This window comes from Chiloscyllium plagiosum, chromosome 27 (assembly GCF_004010195.1).
Source record: "Chiloscyllium plagiosum isolate BGI_BamShark_2017 chromosome 27, ASM401019v2, whole genome shotgun sequence".
Classification (NCBI taxonomy): domain Eukaryota; kingdom Metazoa; phylum Chordata; class Chondrichthyes; order Orectolobiformes; family Hemiscylliidae; genus Chiloscyllium; species Chiloscyllium plagiosum.
The window spans coordinates 44,908,431-44,928,532 of NC_057736.1; the positions used below are offsets into that span (position 1 = coordinate 44,908,431).

Here is a 20,102-nt window from a genome sequence, read left to right on the forward strand (position 1 = left end):
CTGTGGCTGACCACTTCAACTCGCCCTTCCACTCTCACAAGGACATGTAAGTCCTGGGCCACCTCCACTGCCAAAGCCTAGCCACCTGCTGCCTGGAGGAAGAATACCACGTCTTCTGCCTTGGACCCTCCAACCACATGGAATCAATGTCGATTTCATCAGTTTCCTCATCTCCTCTCCCCCTACCTTATCCCAGATCCAACCCTCCAACTCGACACCGCCCTCTTGAACTGTCCTCCTGTTCATCTTCCTTCCCACCTATACACTTCACCCTCTGCTCCGACCTTCATCTACCTATCCCTTCTAGCTGCCTCTACCACTAGCCCCCACCTACCCAGGCTCAACCATCTCCACTACCCTCCCATTTATCTCTCAGCCCCTTGGCATCCCCCCTCCAACATTCCTGATGAAGGGCTTATGCCTGAAATGTAGACTCTACTGCTCCTTGGATACTGCCTGACCTTCTGTGCTTTCCAGCGCCACACTTTTTGACACCTCCAACTCCATTGAGCTATCAGTCCTGCTCTTCCTTCAATGATGTCTCAGTGATTGCAGCAATATCATATTCCCACATGTTTATTACCTCTCTAAGTTCATCGCCTTACCAGTCAAGCTCTTTGCATTAAAGTGGATACACAGTTTGGCATTTTGGACCTCCCATGTGCCTTGTATTCCTTCTATATTTGATTGGACCTTGTTTTTAAATTTACATCTACTCTGTGCCGTATTCCTTTGTCAGATTGGTTTAAAATTTCCCCAACAGCATGAGCAAAGCCCCCAGCAAGGATGTTGGACTGATTATCTTTGGAATGTCTTGCCATAGAGAGCTGTTGGAGCAGAGTTTGTGTGTAAATTTAAGACTGTTACAGATCAATAAGGGAATCAAGCGTTACGGGCAAAGGGCAGAGAGGTGGACATGAGGAATGTCAGATCAGACATGATCCTCTTGAATGGCAGAGCAGTTTCAAGGGCCGAGGTGCTGAATGGCCTACTCCATTCCTATTTCTTATGATCATTCTGGTTCAGAGGCATCCCTGCCAGCTTTTACAGGTCCATTTATATCGGAAGCTGTCCCAATGATCTAAAAATCTAAAGACTTCCTTTCACTATCCTTTAGCCAATGTGATACTCTTATCCAAAAATGGATAGAGGCAAAAGGTGGCTAATTAGCTTAACATTTATTGTTGGCAAAAAGCTGAAAATAATTAGTGAGGAAGTAGTAGCAGCACATTTGGAAAGTCATAACCTCATCTCACAGAGTCAGTATGGCTTCATGAAAAAATTATCTTCCTAGTTCATCAGAGTTTTGAAGCAGACTTGACTGGAGCAAATAGAGGATACATAGTCGATGCATTGTATTTGGAGTTCCAGAAGACATTCAAAATTCCTCACAAAAGATTACATCATTAAATAAGAGCCCATGTGTTGGAGGTAGTAAAATGGTGTGGATTGAAAATTGGCCAATGCTTCTTGGTCAAAAGTCGTCACAGGGTACTAAATGCTTTAGTAGATTACTTCAGATAATCTGTCTTGAAATGGACTTTAAACTCTCTGCAAATAGCATTTGCTCACCAGGAACCTACTCACTGAAGCTCAGTTTGGTTCTGCTAGGACCACTATTCAGAGATCACTCAATCCTCAGTCTGAATATGCCTCGAATAGGATGACAGAGAGCATGGCATTGTAATTAAAAAAAAAGGGCTGTGGGGAAAGGTGTTTCTATTAGCATCATTGTCCTTGCAGAAATCTGGCATGGAAGTAAAATGCCTCTGTACTGTTGTAACCATTCTGAGATTCTATGGGTAAAAAGACCTACATGTGCCAGGTGGACTGAGAATGACTGGCCTGAAATGGAAGTGTTTGCTGATTATTGCATAGTTATACATTACCTTTCACAACAGCTCCAGTATTGCATATAGCATGACCTGGTCAGCATTCAGACTTTGACTTTCATGCCATGCATGTGTCAGGCAATGAGCATCTCTCTTTGATATTCAGTGGCATTATCATTACTGAAGCCCTGTTATTATCCTAGGGGTTTCAGTTGACCAGAACATAATCCAACCAATCACTTGAGTATTATGTGTACAAGAGTCCGTCAGAACCGGGGAATTTAGTTGAGTAACTTGCCAAAAGACTTCCAAAATCTGTCCATGAGCAAGCCATGGGAGTATGATAAAATACTCCCATTTTTAAAAAATTAATTCATGGGTTACCCATTTGTAATTGCCCAGAGGGCAATTGAGAGTCAACCACAATACTCTGGGTCTGGAGTCACATGTAGGCCAGACCAGGTAAGGATGACAGTTTCCTTGTCTAAAGGGCATTAGTGAACCAAATCGTTTTTTTCGACAATCGAACCATAGTCACCATCAGACCTTATTTGCAGATTTTCTTTTAAGTGAATTCAGATTCCACCATCTGTCATGGTGCGATTTGAACCTGGGTCCCCAGAATACTATCTGGATTTCTAGACTAACAGTCTAGTGATAATAGCACTAGGCCATCGCCTTCCTACTTGCATGAGTATATGAAGCTCCAACAATCCTTAAGAAGCTTGACACCATCCAAAACAAAACAGCATGTTTGATTGGCAGCCTATTCACTACCACAACTGCACTATGGTTGCAGTGTGCACCATTTTCAAGATTTTCAGTAACAATTTTCCAAAGCTCCTTTAGCATATTTTTTGAAATGTGTAACTTCTATCACCTAGAAGATCAAGGGCACATGGAAACACCATTACCTTTGAGTTCTCCAAGCTACAGTCATTCTAATTTGAAACTTTGTCATTGTTCATCGCTGTCATTGTGATAAAGTTCTAGAACTCACTCCATAATGGTCCTATGGTGGCTCAAGGAGGAGGCTGGTCACTATAATTCAAGGGTAATTAGGGAAAATATTTGCTTTCTTTGTCAGTGACATCCACGTCCCATGAACACATTTGAAACGTGTTGTTAAGGCTGATGCATCCTGATGACAAAATTGTTGGGCTCATAGCTGATGGCCTTAAATTTGGATACTCCTCAAGGGCAATACTGCAAAATTTGCTGGTAATTATAGATACATTGCTTCATTATGGCAATTGTCTCCTCCTGCAGCAACATGGATCCTGTTGTCGGTCAATGCTGCAGCTGTGCCCAGGCTCTTGTCAGTATTCATGAATCATATCTAAAGGTGTTGTTTCCTGTTACCCAGCTTATCACCCATTTGCGTTTTACTTTTCTCCATTAATGGAATGCAGGCATCACTGCATGGAGCATCATTTATTTTCCTCCCCTAGTTGCTCTTGAGAATTTGGTGTTGAGCTGCCCTCTAGAACTGCTGCAATCCATGCGGGGCAGGTATCCCCATAGTACCGTTAGGAATGGAGTTCTAAGAGTTTGACCTAGCGGCACTAATGGAATAATATATTTCCAAGTCAGGATGTAGATAGCTTGGAATGAAACTTGCAGGTGGTGGTGCTCCCATATATTTGCCCCCTTCGTCTTTCTAGAGATTATGAATTTGAAAGGTGCTGTCTAAGGAACCTTAGTGAATTTTCACAATGCGTATTCCTTCTTACTTCTGTTGTAGGAAAGGCTTTGGAAAGGATTATAAGAGATAAGATTTATAATCAACTAGCAAGCAACAATTTGATTTTAGATAGTCAACATGGTTTCGTCAAGGGCAGGTCATGTCTCACAAACCTCATTGAGTTTTTTGAAAAGGTGCCCAAGCATGTAGATGAGGGTAGGGCAGTTGACGTGGTATAGATGGACTTCAGTAAAGCCATTGATAAGGTTCCACATGGTAGGCTGTTGGAGAAAATGTAGAAGCATGGGATTGAGGGTGATTTAGCAGTTTGGATTAGAAACTGGCTTTCTGAAAAAAGGCAGCGAGTGGTGGTTGATGGAAAATATTCAGCCTGGAGTCCGGTTACTAGTGGTGTGCCACAAGGATCTGTTTTGGGACCACTGCTGTTTGTCATTTTTATAAATGACTTAGAGGCAGGAATAGGTGGATGGTTTAGTAATTTTGCAAATGACACTAAAGTCAGTGGAGTAGTGGATAGTTTGGAAGAATGTTACAGATTGCGGGGGACTTGGATAAACTGCAGAATTGGGCTGAGTGATGGCAAATGGAGTTCAATGCAGCTAAATGTGAGGTGATGCACTTTGGGAATAATAACAGGAAGGCAGAGTACTGGGTCAATGGAAAGATTCTTGGTAGTGTAGATGTGCCGAGGGATTTTGCAGTCCATGTACAGAGATCACCGAAAGTTGCCACCCAGGTGGATAGTGCTGTTACCAATGAAACCTAACACATATGGTGTGTTAGGTTTCATTGGTAGAGGGATTGAGTTCCGGAGCCGCAATATCATGCTGCAAATATACAAAACACTAGTGCGGCTGCACTTGGAATATTGTGTACAGTTCTGGTCGTCATGTTTCTGGAAGGATGTGGAATCATTGGAAAAGGTGCAGAGGAGATTTACCAGGACATTGCCTGGTCTGGAGGGAAGGTCTTATGAGGAAAGGCTGAGAGAATTGGGTCTGTTCTCACTGGAAAGAAGATGATCAGAGGATTAGATAGGGTAGACAATGAAAGTCTTTTTCCTAGGATGATGACGTCAGCTTGTACGAGGGGGCGCAACTACAAATTGAGGGGTGATAGATTTAAGACAGATGTCAGAGGCAGGTTCTTTACTCAGAGAGTGGTAAGGGTGTGGAATGCCCTACTTGCTAATGTAGTTAACTCAACCACATTAGGGAGATTTAAGCAAAACTTGGATAAGCACATGGATGATTTTGGGATAGTGTAGGGGGACGAGCTGAGAATAGTTCACAGGTCGGCACAACACCGAGGGCCGAAAGGCCTGTTCTGCGCTATATTGTTCTATGTTCTATATTGTAGATAGTATATGCTGCTTCTATGCATTACTGGAGCGGCTAAATGTTTGTTTATGAATGTGGTGGTCAAGCAGGCTCCTGTATCTTGGATGGTGTCAAACTTCTTGAGTGTTGTCAGAATTGCATTCATTTGGAGTTTGTGACCATAAAATGAGCATGCGGAAGAGTGAAATTTTGGAGGCGTTCAGGACCATAAAACCAGTAGGAGTCAGAGTTAGAGCTAACTCCAACAGAGGAACCCTGCCATTATTTGAAAAGGCTGACAGAACTGCCCTCTGTGGAAAGCAGAAAGCTGATTGGTAGGTAATTGGTAAATTTTTTAGAATTATAGAATCCTTACAGTGTGGAAACAGGCCCTTTGGCCCAACAAGTCCACACTGACCCTACAAAGAGTAACCCACCCAGACCCATTCTCCTCCCCTGTTATCCTATATTTACCTCCGGCTAATGCACCTAACCTGGACATCGCTGAACACTATAGGCAATTTAGCATGGCCAATTCACCTAACCTGCACATCCTTTTGATTGTGGGAGGAAACCCGAACACCTGGAGGAAACCCATGCAGACACAGAGTTTGTACAAACTCCACACATACAGTTGCCTGAGGTTGGAATCGAACCCACGTCCCTGGTGCTGTGAGGCAGCAGTGCTCACCACTGAGCCACCATGCTGCCCCCATTTTAAAGTTGCATGAAGAAAAGATGAGATCAGTCTCTCTTTTTAAGGACTTAAATAATTTTCTACTTGACTTAAATTTAGGGTAAGAGTATTTTAACTGAAGGTATGGTAGGGGAGCTGAGTGTTGACCATTACACAATCTGCAGTATGTGGGAAGTTGTAGGTGCTCCTGGAAGTCTGGATGACCACATCTACAGGAAGTGCGCCGCATTTGGAGCATAGACATTAACTAGAGGCACAGAAATACTTCCATGATACTGAGTGTTACGTGCATGGAATGTTTTTAGATGGGGTCACCCCCCAGCTTGACCAAGTGAAGTCAGTGAAGAAGGGGGGGTGATGACTAGTCAGAAGAAGGGAGGTGGACAGGTAGTCTGGAAAGCTCCAGAGTGTTTTGCACTCAAAACAGTTTTTGTGGGTTGGAAAACAGTTTATTTGGGGAGCATAGACAGAACTCAGCTACCACTTCTGTGAGGTAAGGGTTGAGCAATTCCTTGCCATAGAGCGCTTTGAGGGCAGAGTCCTTGTGTATATTTAAGATTGAGATTGAGCTGTGATCAGTAGAGAAAATGCAGGAAAGTGAATATGAAGAATATTGGATCAGCCGTGATTCTGCTGAATGGCAGAGCAGGGTTGAGGGGCAGAACAGTCTATTCATTTTCCTATGTCTTGTGTTCAAATTGACTTCCAGGTCAAGATCCATTACTTCATTTGGCCATGTCAGGGCAAATTTTAAACCTCTACAAATTCCAATAGACGTTTTTAAAATCATGAGAGACATGGACAGTGCGATTAGTTAAGGTCTTTTCCCCAGATTAGGGGAGTCCAAAACTAGAGGGTAAAGGCTGAAGATGAGAGGGGATAATAGATAGTAGTGAATTTCTGGAATGAGCTGCCAGCGGCTGGTATTATACCATTTAAAGGCATGCGGATGAGTATTTGAATAGTAATGGTTGAAAGGGATATGGGCCAAATGCTGGCAAATGGGACTAGATTAATTTAGGATATATGGTTGGCATGGACTGAAGGGTCCTTTTCCATGCTGTACATCTTTATGACCAAAGGATGAATTTTCCACCAGCATTTTATGTGATAGTGAACAGCAAACAACCTTTTCCATTACTATTCACAGCGGTTTCAGTTCTCTTTTTTTTTGTCTAAGATTTCTGAGTCAGTAAATCTGAGAGTCTGCATAAAGTCAGACAGCTGTTTCTGTTTCTGTAGAATTAAATTTCACACTTGGATTTCACTAATACTTGCCTTGGACCCTTAGTTTCAATGGAAACTAGTGTAAACTAGACAGAATTATCAGGAAATCGCAAACTCAATTTTATCTTGAATCGTACAAAGCAGTTTAAAACAATATTATCAAACCTCACATTCAAAACAAATTCAAAGGAACTTCTTTACTCAAGCATTGTTGGAAAAAAATGGAACTGCTGCTTTAGCTGTGATTGAAGCAAACAGTATAGATACATTTAAGAGACAGCTAAAATGAGCATTTGGCAACAAAAGCTTATGATAGATTTACATAAATAGGTAGAAACACACTTGAAGTGTAAAGTCTTGCATTGACTGGTTGGGGTGAATGTTCTATTTCTGTGTTGATATATCTTGCTGTGTAGATATGAATTAGTAGTAATGACCTCTGTTTACACCATTTGTTTTCATCTTCCTGCTTTCAATTTCTGCCACGTGACATGGAGATACGTATGCTCATAAGTAGGAAGAAAGTGAAGAATCAGAGTCAAAATGTGTGGAGCTGGAAAAGGCACAACAGCTCAGGCAGCATCCAAGGAACAGGAGAGTCGACGTTTCGGGCATAAGCCCTTCATCAGGAACACAATAGCAGATGTCAGCGTGAAAAGTGATATGGTCAGAGAAAAAAAAACACTTTCGGTCCATTTAAGCTAAACTTCCAGACTCTTTAAGATGCTTTTACATTTTGCCTTGCTGAATGATGTAGATATTATGTTCTTATAATATGTAGAATCACAACAATAACAGCACTGAATAGATGCTATTCAGCCCACAATGTTTCTCGCAATTTTCTGCAAGTGGAAACTCAGCTATTCCTAATTCCCCATTCTTTCCCCATGGCCTTACAATATTTTTTGTGTTTATCAAACTCCAATTTTATTTGCCTCCATCATACTGTCAGGTAGTGTATTCCAAATCCTAATTACTTTCGAAATAAAACGTTTTCCATTCTCTAGCAATTAGTTCTTTTGTCCAGCACCTTGTACCAAAGTCCTCTGATACAGTTTCTCTTCATCCCACTCTGTCTAGAATTTCATATGATTTTGGTTTACTTGCTATTTTCACATTTGAAGTCTGCAATCAGCTTATCTGAGGGTGTCTCCTGTGCCTCTGGAACAAGGTAGGTAATGTACCTGACACTAAGAAGTAGTATTGCTGTGTCAGATATGTTAGAGTTATCAGATTTGTCTTTTTTCAAAAACTGCATTGAGGTCAGCTGTTTTATCACGTGGTTGCCCTCATTTATGTATTTTTTGATGTGCAATGAAGGTAACTGAATTATTTTTATTATTGTATCATAATTTTCATTTCCTCTCATTTCAGGACATATGACATAGGATGAACACTGCTCATCGCCTGATATCACCTGTGTTGTTGTCCCTTGTTCTGCTTACTTTTGGGTTTGATGTCAGTGAGAACATATGTTCCACATTGGTTTCTGGAGTTCTGCACAGGTCATTCTCACTACGGGACATATTTCCTAAAGTCTTTTCTGGCTGCTCTTGGACTATTGAAAACCCAGATCCCACAAAATATTCACTTTACTTAAAATTTCATAAAGAGAAACAGATTTGCTCCTATACCTCTCTGATGGTACTGCAGTTGGATCACTACATTCCGAACCAGACCTGTAGCACGTTGGATTACATCGATTATGATGCTGTTAACTTGTGTGAAACAAGGAATTTGTTTACGTTTTTACAGTTTGATAAAGATTTTGTACAATTTTGTCTAACTTCTGAATCAGTTTTGACTGAACATCTCGGCAAAAATGCAATGGAATTTCAAATCTTAGAGGTTATTTTACTCAATAATGAGAATTCTAGCCAGTTTGGCTGTGGAATATTGTGCCATTGGTTTGAAAGCTGCCTGAGCAAGAGAAATCGTTATGAACCATGTGGAATTAATTACTCAGGGTGTCCATGCCCGGACATACATGAAAATGAGTCTGACTCATCCACGACACTGCCTTTCATCGAGAATGAGTTTGTGGCATCAAAATTACATTCCAGAAATGTAAATGATTTTAATGTTGAAAAGGTTGCAGCAAAAGCTGGTAAGTGTGGATTGCTGTTATGTGCAGCTTTATCGTATGGTTCGGTTGTTGTGCTATATATGATATGAATCACTGATGGTTGATCAATACATAGAATGAAGATGAACAATATCGTTTGAGTGCTGTATGTTTGTCAATATTCCAAAATAATTTTCTACTATTTGTTACTTTTTCCTACAATCTACATTATGACTTCACTGAAATGAAAATTAAGATAAACTAATATACTTTAATGACAGTTAAGGACAAACCTGTAATCACCACTTAAACTTAAGTTTATGATAAGGAACATATTTTTCTGGTGGTATACTAGAAGCAATGATATTTATTTATTTATTTTTGAAAATGATAAAGCAGAGTTGTAATAATATTAGAGGTTGATTCATGTAACACATTGGGTAAAGAGCAAGACCTGTAATCCAGAGGTTATGGTAACACATTTGACCAGAGTTGAATGGAGTTTTAGCCTCTGTCGATATCGTATGGTTATTCCAGTTTATTTTTTATTTTATTTTCATGTATACCTTGGAAAGCAAGAGTTGTTGTAACATTTTTCTTTGACTCATGCCCAATGCATTCTGAATAACTGAAATGTGACTGGCAGTCTGCAAATCTCTGGAAAGTTGCATATGAAAAAACAAATACTTAGGCTAACTCCCAAAGCAACTTTGCTAGATGGAAGTAATAGTTGGTGATAGATGTATAGAACTTATAGCCTTATTCTCTGACTGTCACATCAGAGACAATAAAAAAGACAAAGCCAAAATGTAAGATTTTGGTAGACAGTCAAGTGTAGAAATTCAAATTGGTGAAATTCAATTGCTGAAAGGTCAGCTGTTTTCTTTGCTTAAATCTGTGGCATGAGAGATGAAGGGAAGACTCTCATACTGTCAGCATTGGTTAGTGGAGTGAATTAAAGGAGGCAGTTGACATTGTTAGAATAATGAATAGAAGGAAGGCCCAGAGACAGTCAGCATCAGTTAGAAGACCTTTTGCATTTGTGTCCCCCTGTACAAAGCAACTGTCTTTTGAGAGAAATCGAAGTGTGACACTGCAGAGAAGTAGCCAGTTGCAGGTTAGCATGTTCCAAGGTCCAGGGCTACATGCTGAGGGATGCACTAAAGCTTGGGGCAGCTATCACCATGGTGCTATCTGGAAAGAGCATTGTCTAAAGTGTTTCTGGTAGAGCATAATTAAAAACTGTTCCTCTTTGAGAGAAACACAACCTCAATGGTAATGTAAATAGTTTCCTTTCATAATTAGAAAATGCCTTTTTGTTGCAATTGGTTTGAAGGAATGAGGAACATCAAACTTCTGCTGTATTTCTGCAAAGTCTGTATGGACTTGTACTGTATTTGTGTTTACTGACAGATAATTTATGAATAAAGTATATTTTGAAATAAACGAAATAGTTGGCTAGTGGATATTTTTCTTGATCTGTAAAATTCTTGCAAGTTGTTAGTGGTTGGAATATAAAATAAGGTTTAGGAGCAATTTTAAAGCATTGAGAGTAAGTGTTAACTTATTTTCCTTGTAATTTATAATTAAGTTATGCATTCTTGCTCTTATGTAGTAAAGGTTATTGGATTGCATGGTTTAAGTTAAGATTTAAGTATTATAAAATATATGGTAGTGAAAAGAGACATTCATTTATTGAATAATTAATTAACCATATAATTAATTAGTACACAGAACAGATGGCAGTGCAGGTGATGCGCTAGGATTGTGGAATATTGACATAAGTTTGATCCAGGGCAAATACATATACATTAAGTGTTTGCAGTTCAAGCAGCTTCAGCTCAGATATTATGAGCTGTGAGCCAAATCACTGCCCCTATGAGATATGAATGAATGATTTTATCGTCACATGTATTTTGCAGTGAGGAAAAACAGTAAAATACAGTGAACAGTTTTTCCACTGTCACCACACTCTGGTGCCATTTTGAATAGTTTCAAGAATAAAAAAGATATAGCTTTGAAAGCCCATCATTCCTGTTCCAACTCATCAATGACGCCTTTGTCACCATCCCTCCTCCATCATCTACACCGGACTCAACCGACATTGAAAGTTTGCCTCTCTTCAGGTGTCATCTTTCACTGCTGGGCTGATTCTCCTCTGCCTTTGACTCACTGCCACCTGCCTGGACCCAATCGTATCTCTCACTGTTAGATTCACTTCGTCAATGTCGATGTGATGCCCTGCTGCCATCAGCGCTGCACCGAACCAATGATAATGTCACCGATCCTAAGGTGCCATCTTTCACCATTGGGCCTACGTCGCCTCTGCTGATGTAGCAGCTGCCAATTCCAATGCTAGGTCCCATGCTCAACCCAGGGAAGGTCCTGTTAGGGCTAACTTGAGTCGGTGCTGGGCTCACCCGCTTCAGCCCTGAAGTCCACGCTGGGCACCCTCGCCACCAGCTTCTGGTGTTCGCTGGGCCCCTCGCCTCAAGGTCTGTACTGGGCCCGCTCACCGCCTAAAGGTCCATGCTGCGCTCCTTCACCGCTACCTTGAGGTCAGTGCTGGGCCCACTTGAGTCCATGCTGGGATTCTTTCCTGTTGCTGATGCCATCTGAGCTCTGGACAAGAGGTAAATAAAAAGAAAAAACAAAAAGATAAAGAAGAACTGATGAGCCCTAGCCAAGGACCTTGCTCCGCCACCGTATCAGGCAGAGGAAAATTACCTGGACACTTTATTCCTGACAGCAGTTATATCTTCTTGGATTAGGTCTTCTGATTTGATTACTGATCAGGAGAAGAAGGTTTAACACTTAGTGAGATAGGTAAGAGGGCCCAGAGGGTGAGAGCAGGAGACTCTGCTGTGGCAGTTTTCCAATTTGTATGCTTTGACCTTGTTTGCAAAAGAATGAGGGCTGTAGGGTGGATAAGCTAACTGACTGTGGCACTATGGTACAAGTGGCCAGTCAAATAGAAGGAGCAGTACTTCATGTGGCAGTGAGGGAGTTCTAGGATTTTGACCCAGCAACTCTGCAGAAACAGCAATATATTTCGAATTCACCATGGTTAATGGCTTAGTGGAATTCTTGCTGATGGTGCATTTCCTTGTACCTACTGCCCTTATCATTCTAGCTGGTATTGGTAGTGGGTTTGGAAAGGGTAGCCCAAAGAGCCTTGGGCGACTATGTGTGTGGTGTTTGCACATTCTCCTGTGTCTGTGTGGGTTTCCATAGGGTGCTCTGGTTTCCTCCCACAGTCCAAAGATGTGCAGGTTAGATGAATTGGCCAAGCTAAATTGCCCATAGTGTTCAGGGATGTGTAGGTTAGATGCATTAGTCAGGGTAAATGTAGAGTAATAGGGTAGGGGAATAGGTCAGTGTGGACTTGTTGGGCCGAAGGGCCTGTTTCCACACTGTAGGGATTCTATGATTCTATTTTCCCAATTACCGATGTTAGGTAACGACATGTCAGTTAGATTGTTTCTTATCTCCTTCTCTTTGTAAATAAAGGTGACACATTGGCAATTTTCCAATCCTCTGAACTTTTCCAGATTCTAAGGATTCTTGGAAACTTACTACAACTAGATCCACTATCTGTCGCTATTTCCTCCAGTATTCAAGGATGCATCTCATCAGGTCCAGAAGACTTACCACCCTTTTGCCTCTTTAGTTTCCCTGGCAGTTTTTCTCTAATGATAGTTATTATATTTATTTCTGCTACTTTTACCTATTTGATTATTTAATAATTTTGGAAAATTATGTTGTGCTACTGTCTTCTGTGAAGGCTATGCAAAGTATTTATTTAACTCCTCTCCATTTCTGCTTCCCCATTATTTTTCCCTGCATCAATCTCAAAGGGGCCAATGTTCACTTTGTCTTCTGTCTTTTTGTATATTTAAAGAAGTTTTTGGTATCTGCATTGATATAACTTAGGCATTTACCCTCAAAGTTTGTTTTCTTCCTTTGGCTGTTTTTTTGTTGGTTTTTAAAACAATTCCAAACCATCTGGCTTACCAGTAATGTTTGCCACATAGTATGTTTTTCCCCTTCAATTTGATGTTGTCCTTAACTTCCCTTGTTAACTGTAGTTGGCCTATCCCATTCCTAGAATCCTTCTTCCTCACTGGAATATATCTTTGCTGTGAGCCATGAACTATTTTCTTAAATGTCTGCCATACTCCAACGAATTCTACCCTCATTCCTTGCAAATTCCCTTCCAAGCCAGTCATCATCTTAACTTGGAAGTGGCATCACTGGATCAAAGAAATACCTCCCTAATGGCATTGTGGGTCTTTCTACAGCATATGGCTGTAGTAGCTCAAGGAAACAGTTCACCATCACCTATTCAAGGACTACTGGGGCCAGGCAATAAATTCCACTGATGGATTAAAAAAGCTGTGTGGATTTAAAAAAAAAGCCCCTTATTTAAGTTCAGCACAGTTGTTTCTGACCTCCTTTCTCCCACTTGAACTGAATACGAAATTCTACCATGTTGTGGTCACTTTTTCCTTGGGGATCTCTTACTCTGACATAATTTATTAAATCTGCCTTATTACATATCACCCCATCCAAAATAGCCTGATCCCTGGTTGGGACCATGACATCTTATTTCAGGAAACTGTCCACAATATTCTCTAAGAATTCTTCCTCATGGCTACCGCTGCTGATCTGACTACCTCAATCTGCATAAAGATGAAAGTCACCCATGATTAATGTACTGCCATTGTTCCATGCCCTCTTAATCTATTGATTTATTCTCTGTCCCACAATATAATTACTGTTGGGTTGCCTTTAGACGACTACTTGGGAGATGTTGGAGAAGTCAGAGTTGATAAAATGTGTTGCTGGAAATAACACAACAGGCCAGACAGCATCTGAGTAGCAAGAGAGTCAGTGTTTCGGGCTTAACCCTTCATCAGGACTGGGAAGGGGAGAAAGGGGCTGTGAAATAAATAAGATGACGGGGTGGGGCTGGGGCTGGGGCTGGGGCTGGAGGAAAGATAGTTCGGATGGCGATAGGTGGGTGAAGGTAGGTGATTGTGATAGGTCAGTGGTAAGTACGGAGCGGATAGGTGGGAAGGAAGATGAACAGGTGGGTCAGGTCAAGAGGGTGGAGGTTTGGATCTCGGCTGGGGTGCTGGAGGGGAGATTTGGAAACTGGTCAATTCAATGGTGAGGCCCTGTGGTTGTAAGCTGCCAAGGCGGAAGATGAGGTGTTTCTCCTTCAGTTTGCGATTGGTCTTATTTAGGCAGTGGAGGAGGCTCAGAATGGATGAGAGAGGAGTTGAAATGGATGATTGTAGGAAGTTGGGGTTGATTAGTGCATATGGACCAGAGACGTTCCCTGAACTTTTCCTCGAGTTTGTGCTCAGTCTCTCTGATGTAGAGGAGACCGCATTGAGAGCAACAGATGCAGTAAATGAGGTTCAAAATATGCAAATAAATATCTCCCAAACCTCTCCTAATTCTCCATTAGTTTAAAGCCCTCACTACGTTCCTGGTTATTTGATTTGCCAGGATACTGGTCCCAGTATCTGCCAAATGAAGCCCATTCCACCAGAACAGTTCCCTTCTATCCCAGAACTGATGCCAGTGACCCATGAACTAAACCCATTTCACCCGTAGCAATCTTTGAGCCATGCATTTAGCTCCTTGATTTTATTTATCATCTGCCAGTTTGCTCATGGCTTAGGGAGTTATTACTACCTTGGAAGTTCTCCTTTCTAATTTAGCTCCTAACTGTTCAAAATCTTTCAGCAAAGTTTTCTTTCTAGACCCATCAGTGTCTTTGGTACCAAGATGGATGACAACGGGTGGATCCTTCCCTCTCTCCACAACTTCTTCTCCAGTCCCGAGGAGGTGTTCTTAGCCTGAGCACCGAGGAAGCAAAACAACCTGCAGGATTCTTGCTCATGACTGCGCAAACATTATCTATCTCTCTTATTATACCACTTCTGAACATTGTGCAAGTCAGCAATTTCGAGTCAACCACATTGGTATGGGTCTAGAGTCACATGCAGGCCAGACCAGATAAGGGTGGCAATTACCTTCCTTAAAGGACATTAGTGAATCAGATTAGTTTTTCTTGCAGCAACAGTGGACTCATGGTCATCGTTGAACTCTTAAATCCAGATGTTTCACAGAATGCAAATTTCGCAACCTGCTATGGCAGGCTTTTGAACCCAGGTCCCCAGAATATCTCCTGGGTCTCTCGATTAATATTCTAGCTATAATATCACCAGGGGATTGCCTTCTCTGAAGCATTCAATACTGTTGTCTAGGCTTGAGCCAAAGCTGTAATGTGGCCAGGAGCTGAATGGCCCTGGTGGAACCCGAGCTGAATGGCCCTGGTGGAACCCAAACTGAGTGAGCAGGCTATTGCTAAGCAGTGCTGCTTGATAGCAGTGTTGATGACACCTTCCATCACTTTGATGATCAAGAATAGATGGCAGGGTTGCAAAGCTTAGATCTGATCTGTTGGTTTTAGAATTGCCTAGCTCTGTCTATCACTTAGTTCTTAACAAGTTGATATCTCATTCTTAGGTATGCATTTGTGCTGCTTTTGATTTAGGGCGGCACGGTGGCACAGTGGTTAGCACTGCTGCCTCACAGCGCCAGAGACCCGGGTTCAATTCCCGACTCAGGCGACTGACTGTGTGGAGTTTGCACATTCTCCCCGTGTCTGCGTGGGTTTCCTCCGGGTGCTCCGGTTTCCTCCCACAGTCCAAAGATGTGCAGGTTAGGTGAATTGGCCATACTAAATTGCCCGTAGTGTTAGGTAAGGGGTAAGTGTAGGGGTATGGGTGGGTTTCGCTTCGGCGGGTTGGTGTGGACTTGTTGGGCCGAAGGGCCTGTTTCCACACTGTAATCTAATCTAAAAAAAAAAGATGGCTAGGTTGGTAAATGTTTGGGTAGGATTTGTCCTGCTTATTACAATACAAGAGAAAACTGGGCTATGTTGAGTAGATATTAGTGTTGTATCTATACTGGATCAGGTTGGTTCGAAGTGTAGCAAGTTCAGTGCACGTGCCTCAGTTCTGTTGCTGGAATGTTGTCAAGGGCCCGTGCCATTGCAGTATCCAGTTCCTCAGCTGTTTCTTGATATTACATGGACTGAATGTGTTGGCTGAAGACTGACATTTGTTTCTGATCTCTGATGAAGACCAATTGGATCATTCACTTGGTGCTTATGGTTAAGATGTTTGCAAATGCTTGAGACATTAGGATGATGACATCAGCTTGTACGAGAGGGCATAACTACAAATTGAGGGGAGATAGATTTAAGACAGATGTCAGAGGCAGGTTCTTTACGCAGAGAGTGGTAAGGTCGTGGAATGCCCTACCTACTAATGTAGTCAACTCAGCCACATAAGGGAGATTTAAACAATCCATTGATAAGCACATGGATGATTTTGGGATAGTGTAGGGGGACGAGCTGAGAATAGTTCGCAGGTCGGCGCAACTTCGAGGGCCGAAGGGCCTGTTCTGCACTGTATTGTTCTATGTTCGCTTTTGCACCAATATGTTTGGTTCCCCCATTATTGAGTAAGGAGATCTTGGAGTAACGTCTTCCTCCAGTAAGCTGTTAATTGTTCACCATCAGTTATAACTAAACATGGCAGGGTTGCAAAGCTTAGATCTGATCTGTTGGTTTTAGAATTGCCTAGCTCTGTCTATCACTTAGTTCTTAACAAGTTGATATCTCATTCTTAGGTATGCCTTTGTGCTGCTTTTGACATGCGTCTGCATACTTTATTGAACCAGCATTGATCCCTCGCTTGATGGTCATGGTAAGTGGGGAAATGCCAGGTCATGAGTTTGAAGATTCTGTTGGAAAGTAATTCTGCTGCTGCTGATGACCCACAGTGTCTCCTACATTTGTTCAAAGTCCATCCCATTTAATACAGTGATAGTACTCCATAGCACACTTGGTGGGAAGATCATAGAATCCCGACAATGTGGAAACAGGCCCTTGGGCCCGACAAGTCCATACCGACCCATTCCCCTATCCTATTACTCTACGTTTACGCTGACTAATGCACCTAATTGGGCCTTCTTCTCCACAAGGACTGTGTGGTGGCTGTTCTTACCAATACTGTCATGGACAGATACATCTGTGGCAGGCAGATTGTGAGGATAAGAACAAATACACTTTTCCATGATGGTGGTTTCCTCATCATTTGCTGCAACCCAGTCTAACAGCAATTTCATTTAAAACTCAACCATTTTGGTCCATAATGAGGCTGCTGAACCACACTTGGTGTAAGAGGAATTTCTAACCTAAAGTACATTCTGTGCTGTTGCTACCCTCAATTCTTCCTCCAAATGGTGTTCAGAATGGGGGTGGGTACTGATTCATCTACCAAGGAGCAGTGATAATTGGTCATCAATTTTACTTAATGTCAAGAGCAGCCAGGCTTTCATGTTGAGGACCGCTTGGGTAACTCCCTCCCTACTGTATACCACTTTGCCACTACCTCTGCTGAGTTTGCCCTGTTGGTGGAACAAGATATAACAAGGGAATTGTGTGTGAGATTTTGGGAGTATGACTATGTCTGGCTGTTCCTTGATTAGGCTGTGATGAGCACTAAAATTTAGTGAGGAATATTTAGGTTGAATTGAGCATGTTTAATGTTGTTGTTTCTGGTAGTTTCTTTTAGTTAGTGTGAGATGGTCCATACAGTTTTATTCCTTTTTAATGGTTGATACAACGGGGTGGCTTATCGTGTCTTTCAAAAGGCAATTAAGAGTTCCAGAAGGCTGGAGTCTCATGTAGGCCAGACCTCGTAAGAACAACAATTCCTTTCCCTAAAGGATACTTGGAAACCAAACTGGTCTTTACAACAATCGACAATGGTTTCCTGGTCATTATTAGACTTCTATTTCCACGGGTAGAGTCTTATCAGACTCTGAATGATGTGAATTATGGCAAGATTTTTGGCAGAATCAGGAGAAATGTTTACCAAGGCCCATCTTGATAGTGAGAGCGTGTCTTTACGTCTTGTCCACTTTTCTCGAGAGGCATGGTGAGATTCTTGTTTGGCAGCAGTGAGTCTGTAATTGACAGACACTCAGTTAAACACTATAAACACCTGGTCAACAGCCCAACCCACCAGCAAGGACATTTTGCATTCAGCTCATGGAGCAGGCCAGAATGCATCTCTGGGCTCTTAACACATGCTCCAGCAGGTTCAAGAACAGCTTCTTCCCTGGAATCATTAGACTGCGGAATGGTCTAACTTCAGACTCCTGTGCAGTTATAAACTTGTATACCTTGCTATCTAAGCATCCTGTGATCTGTACATCATTGATTGCTATGATCTGCCTGCGCTGCTTATAACACACAGCTTTTCACTGTATTTAGATACATATGTCACAACTTTCACTCAATCTGAGCCGACCTGGATACCTGTAATATCCTATCTTGCATTGCTTTGCCTTTCCTTTTTGCACCTTTATTCCTGTAGCAGTGATACTATGCTCATATTACTGTCTTGCCATGCAATTTAGTACGAACACAGACCTCAAAACTTGTTATGGATTTGCTCAGGGAATCCTGCAGAGTGAGTTGATGGCAGCCTCTGAATCCAGACCCTGCTCAGAGTAGTCAAGAGTCAGGGTTCTCGACTCATAAGGGATAAGCAACCTAATGATGGGCAGCACACCACCCATCTTGACTCTTGCTGTCCAATTGTGATGGTTTTGTTCTGAAATGAGAGGTACCTGTTATGGAAGATGAAAGTGGGTGGCACAGCTATTACTCGTGCTGTGGCTGGGAAGGTGTCCTGAGCAAGTGAGAAGGACATTTCAGGTTAATGGTATCAGGTGGGTGAGTGCAAATGTGGAAGCGTTTTCATGCATTGGGAGAGCGGGAGAACATGAGCCTTGGTTGGAGTTAGCTGCAGTATCAGACAGAGAATGAGTCTGTGATTCTGAGAGTCGGCAGAAGAGGGCTTCTGAGCTGGAACCCGTCTCCTCCAACTGCTTTTCATTTTTTGAACTTCTTTTCGCATTGTTTTCCCCAGTTCTTTTCTATTTACCTTCGGGAGGGAGCTTGGACCTTGAGGCAGTGGCGGGGGGCCCAGAGCGGGATTTTGGCAGCTGGCCAAGAGGTAACTAGTGAGCTGGGTAGGACTCTAGCAGTCAGTGGCATCGTGGCTTCTTTGAGGTCTTGGACTGTTGAAATAGCTGTGGGTCTGCAGTAGTACCAGAATGTGACTCTGGCTCTCTGCAGCGAGGTGGTTGGTGAGCCCAGATGGTGGTTGGTGGCGAGGTGGGATTCTGGTGGTTGTGAAGAGATGGAGCCCAGTGCAGAGAAGAGTTATAGACTCCTTCAGCATGGAAACAGACCCTTCAGTCCAAATAGTCCACGCCGACCATGTTCTCAACCAAACTAGTCCCACTTGCCTGGCTCAAATCCTTCCAAACCTTTCCTATTCATGTACCTGTCCAAGTGTCTTTTAAATGTAACTGTATCTGCATCCACTACTTTCTCTGGCAGCTCATTCCAGATATAAGCCACTCTGTGTGTAAAAACATCATCCCGAATTCTTTTTCTCTTCTCGTCTCACCTTAAAAATATCTCCTCTAGTTTTGAACTCATCCACTCCAGGGAAAAGACCCTTGTCTATGCCCCTCAGGATTTTCTAAACCTCTATATGGTCACCCCTTAACCTCTGAGAAATCTAGCCTTGGTGGGGAATGTGAGCTCAGTGGGGAAAGCCCAGCATGGAGCGGCTGCAGGCCCATGGCCAATGAAGGACTATAATGTTGAACTTTTAACTTATTTCTTTATTTTTCTTTTTTGTACCTAAGATGGCGCCAGGAATGACAACTTTGTGCACTTTTCACTGTACTCCTGTATCCCTGTACTTAAGTACATGTGACAATAATACTAATTTTAATTTTAAAAATTCTTACGAAGTATGAGGTGTCCAGAAGATGGTGGACTTTACGCTGGTGAAGAGAGGCAAAGGGCATGGTGGTTGTTTTCTCATTGCTGTGCATTCCTCTCGATGGCTAAGACTATTCCAACCTGGGTGGCAACCTCTGAGCAGGGTGGCATGGTTTAATGTTATATTGAAAAGTGTGGTGCTGGAAAAGCACAACAGGTCAGGTAGCATCTGAGGAGCAGGAGAGTTGATGTTTCAGGATTGGAAAGGGGGCTGAGAGATAAATATTAGGGTGTTGTAGGGATGGGGGGGAGGTAGTTTGGTAGGTGATAGGTAGATGCAGGTGGGGGGTGGTGCGTGGGGGC

At 42.3% G+C, this 20,102-nt stretch overlaps 1 protein-coding gene across 6 annotated transcripts in view; it reads left to right on the plus strand.

The window, feature by feature from the left end:
• Positions 1–20,102, plus strand: part of LOC122563754 (adhesion G protein-coupled receptor B2-like) — a 776,300-nt gene that overhangs the window by 75,693 nt on the left and 680,505 nt on the right. For 5 of the 6 annotated variants that reach the window (XM_043717945.1, XM_043717942.1, XM_043717944.1 and 2 more), the window contains one exon: positions 8,155–8,887. In XM_043717945.1, coding sequence (XP_043573880.1) covers positions 8,170–8,887 — 718 coding nt within the window. In that variant the 5' untranslated portion in view covers positions 8,155–8,169. Of the gene's footprint in view, positions 1–7,870; positions 7,952–8,154; positions 8,888–20,102 lie in introns of those variants that run through there. The other variant, XM_043717946.1, reaches the window with a different exon arrangement.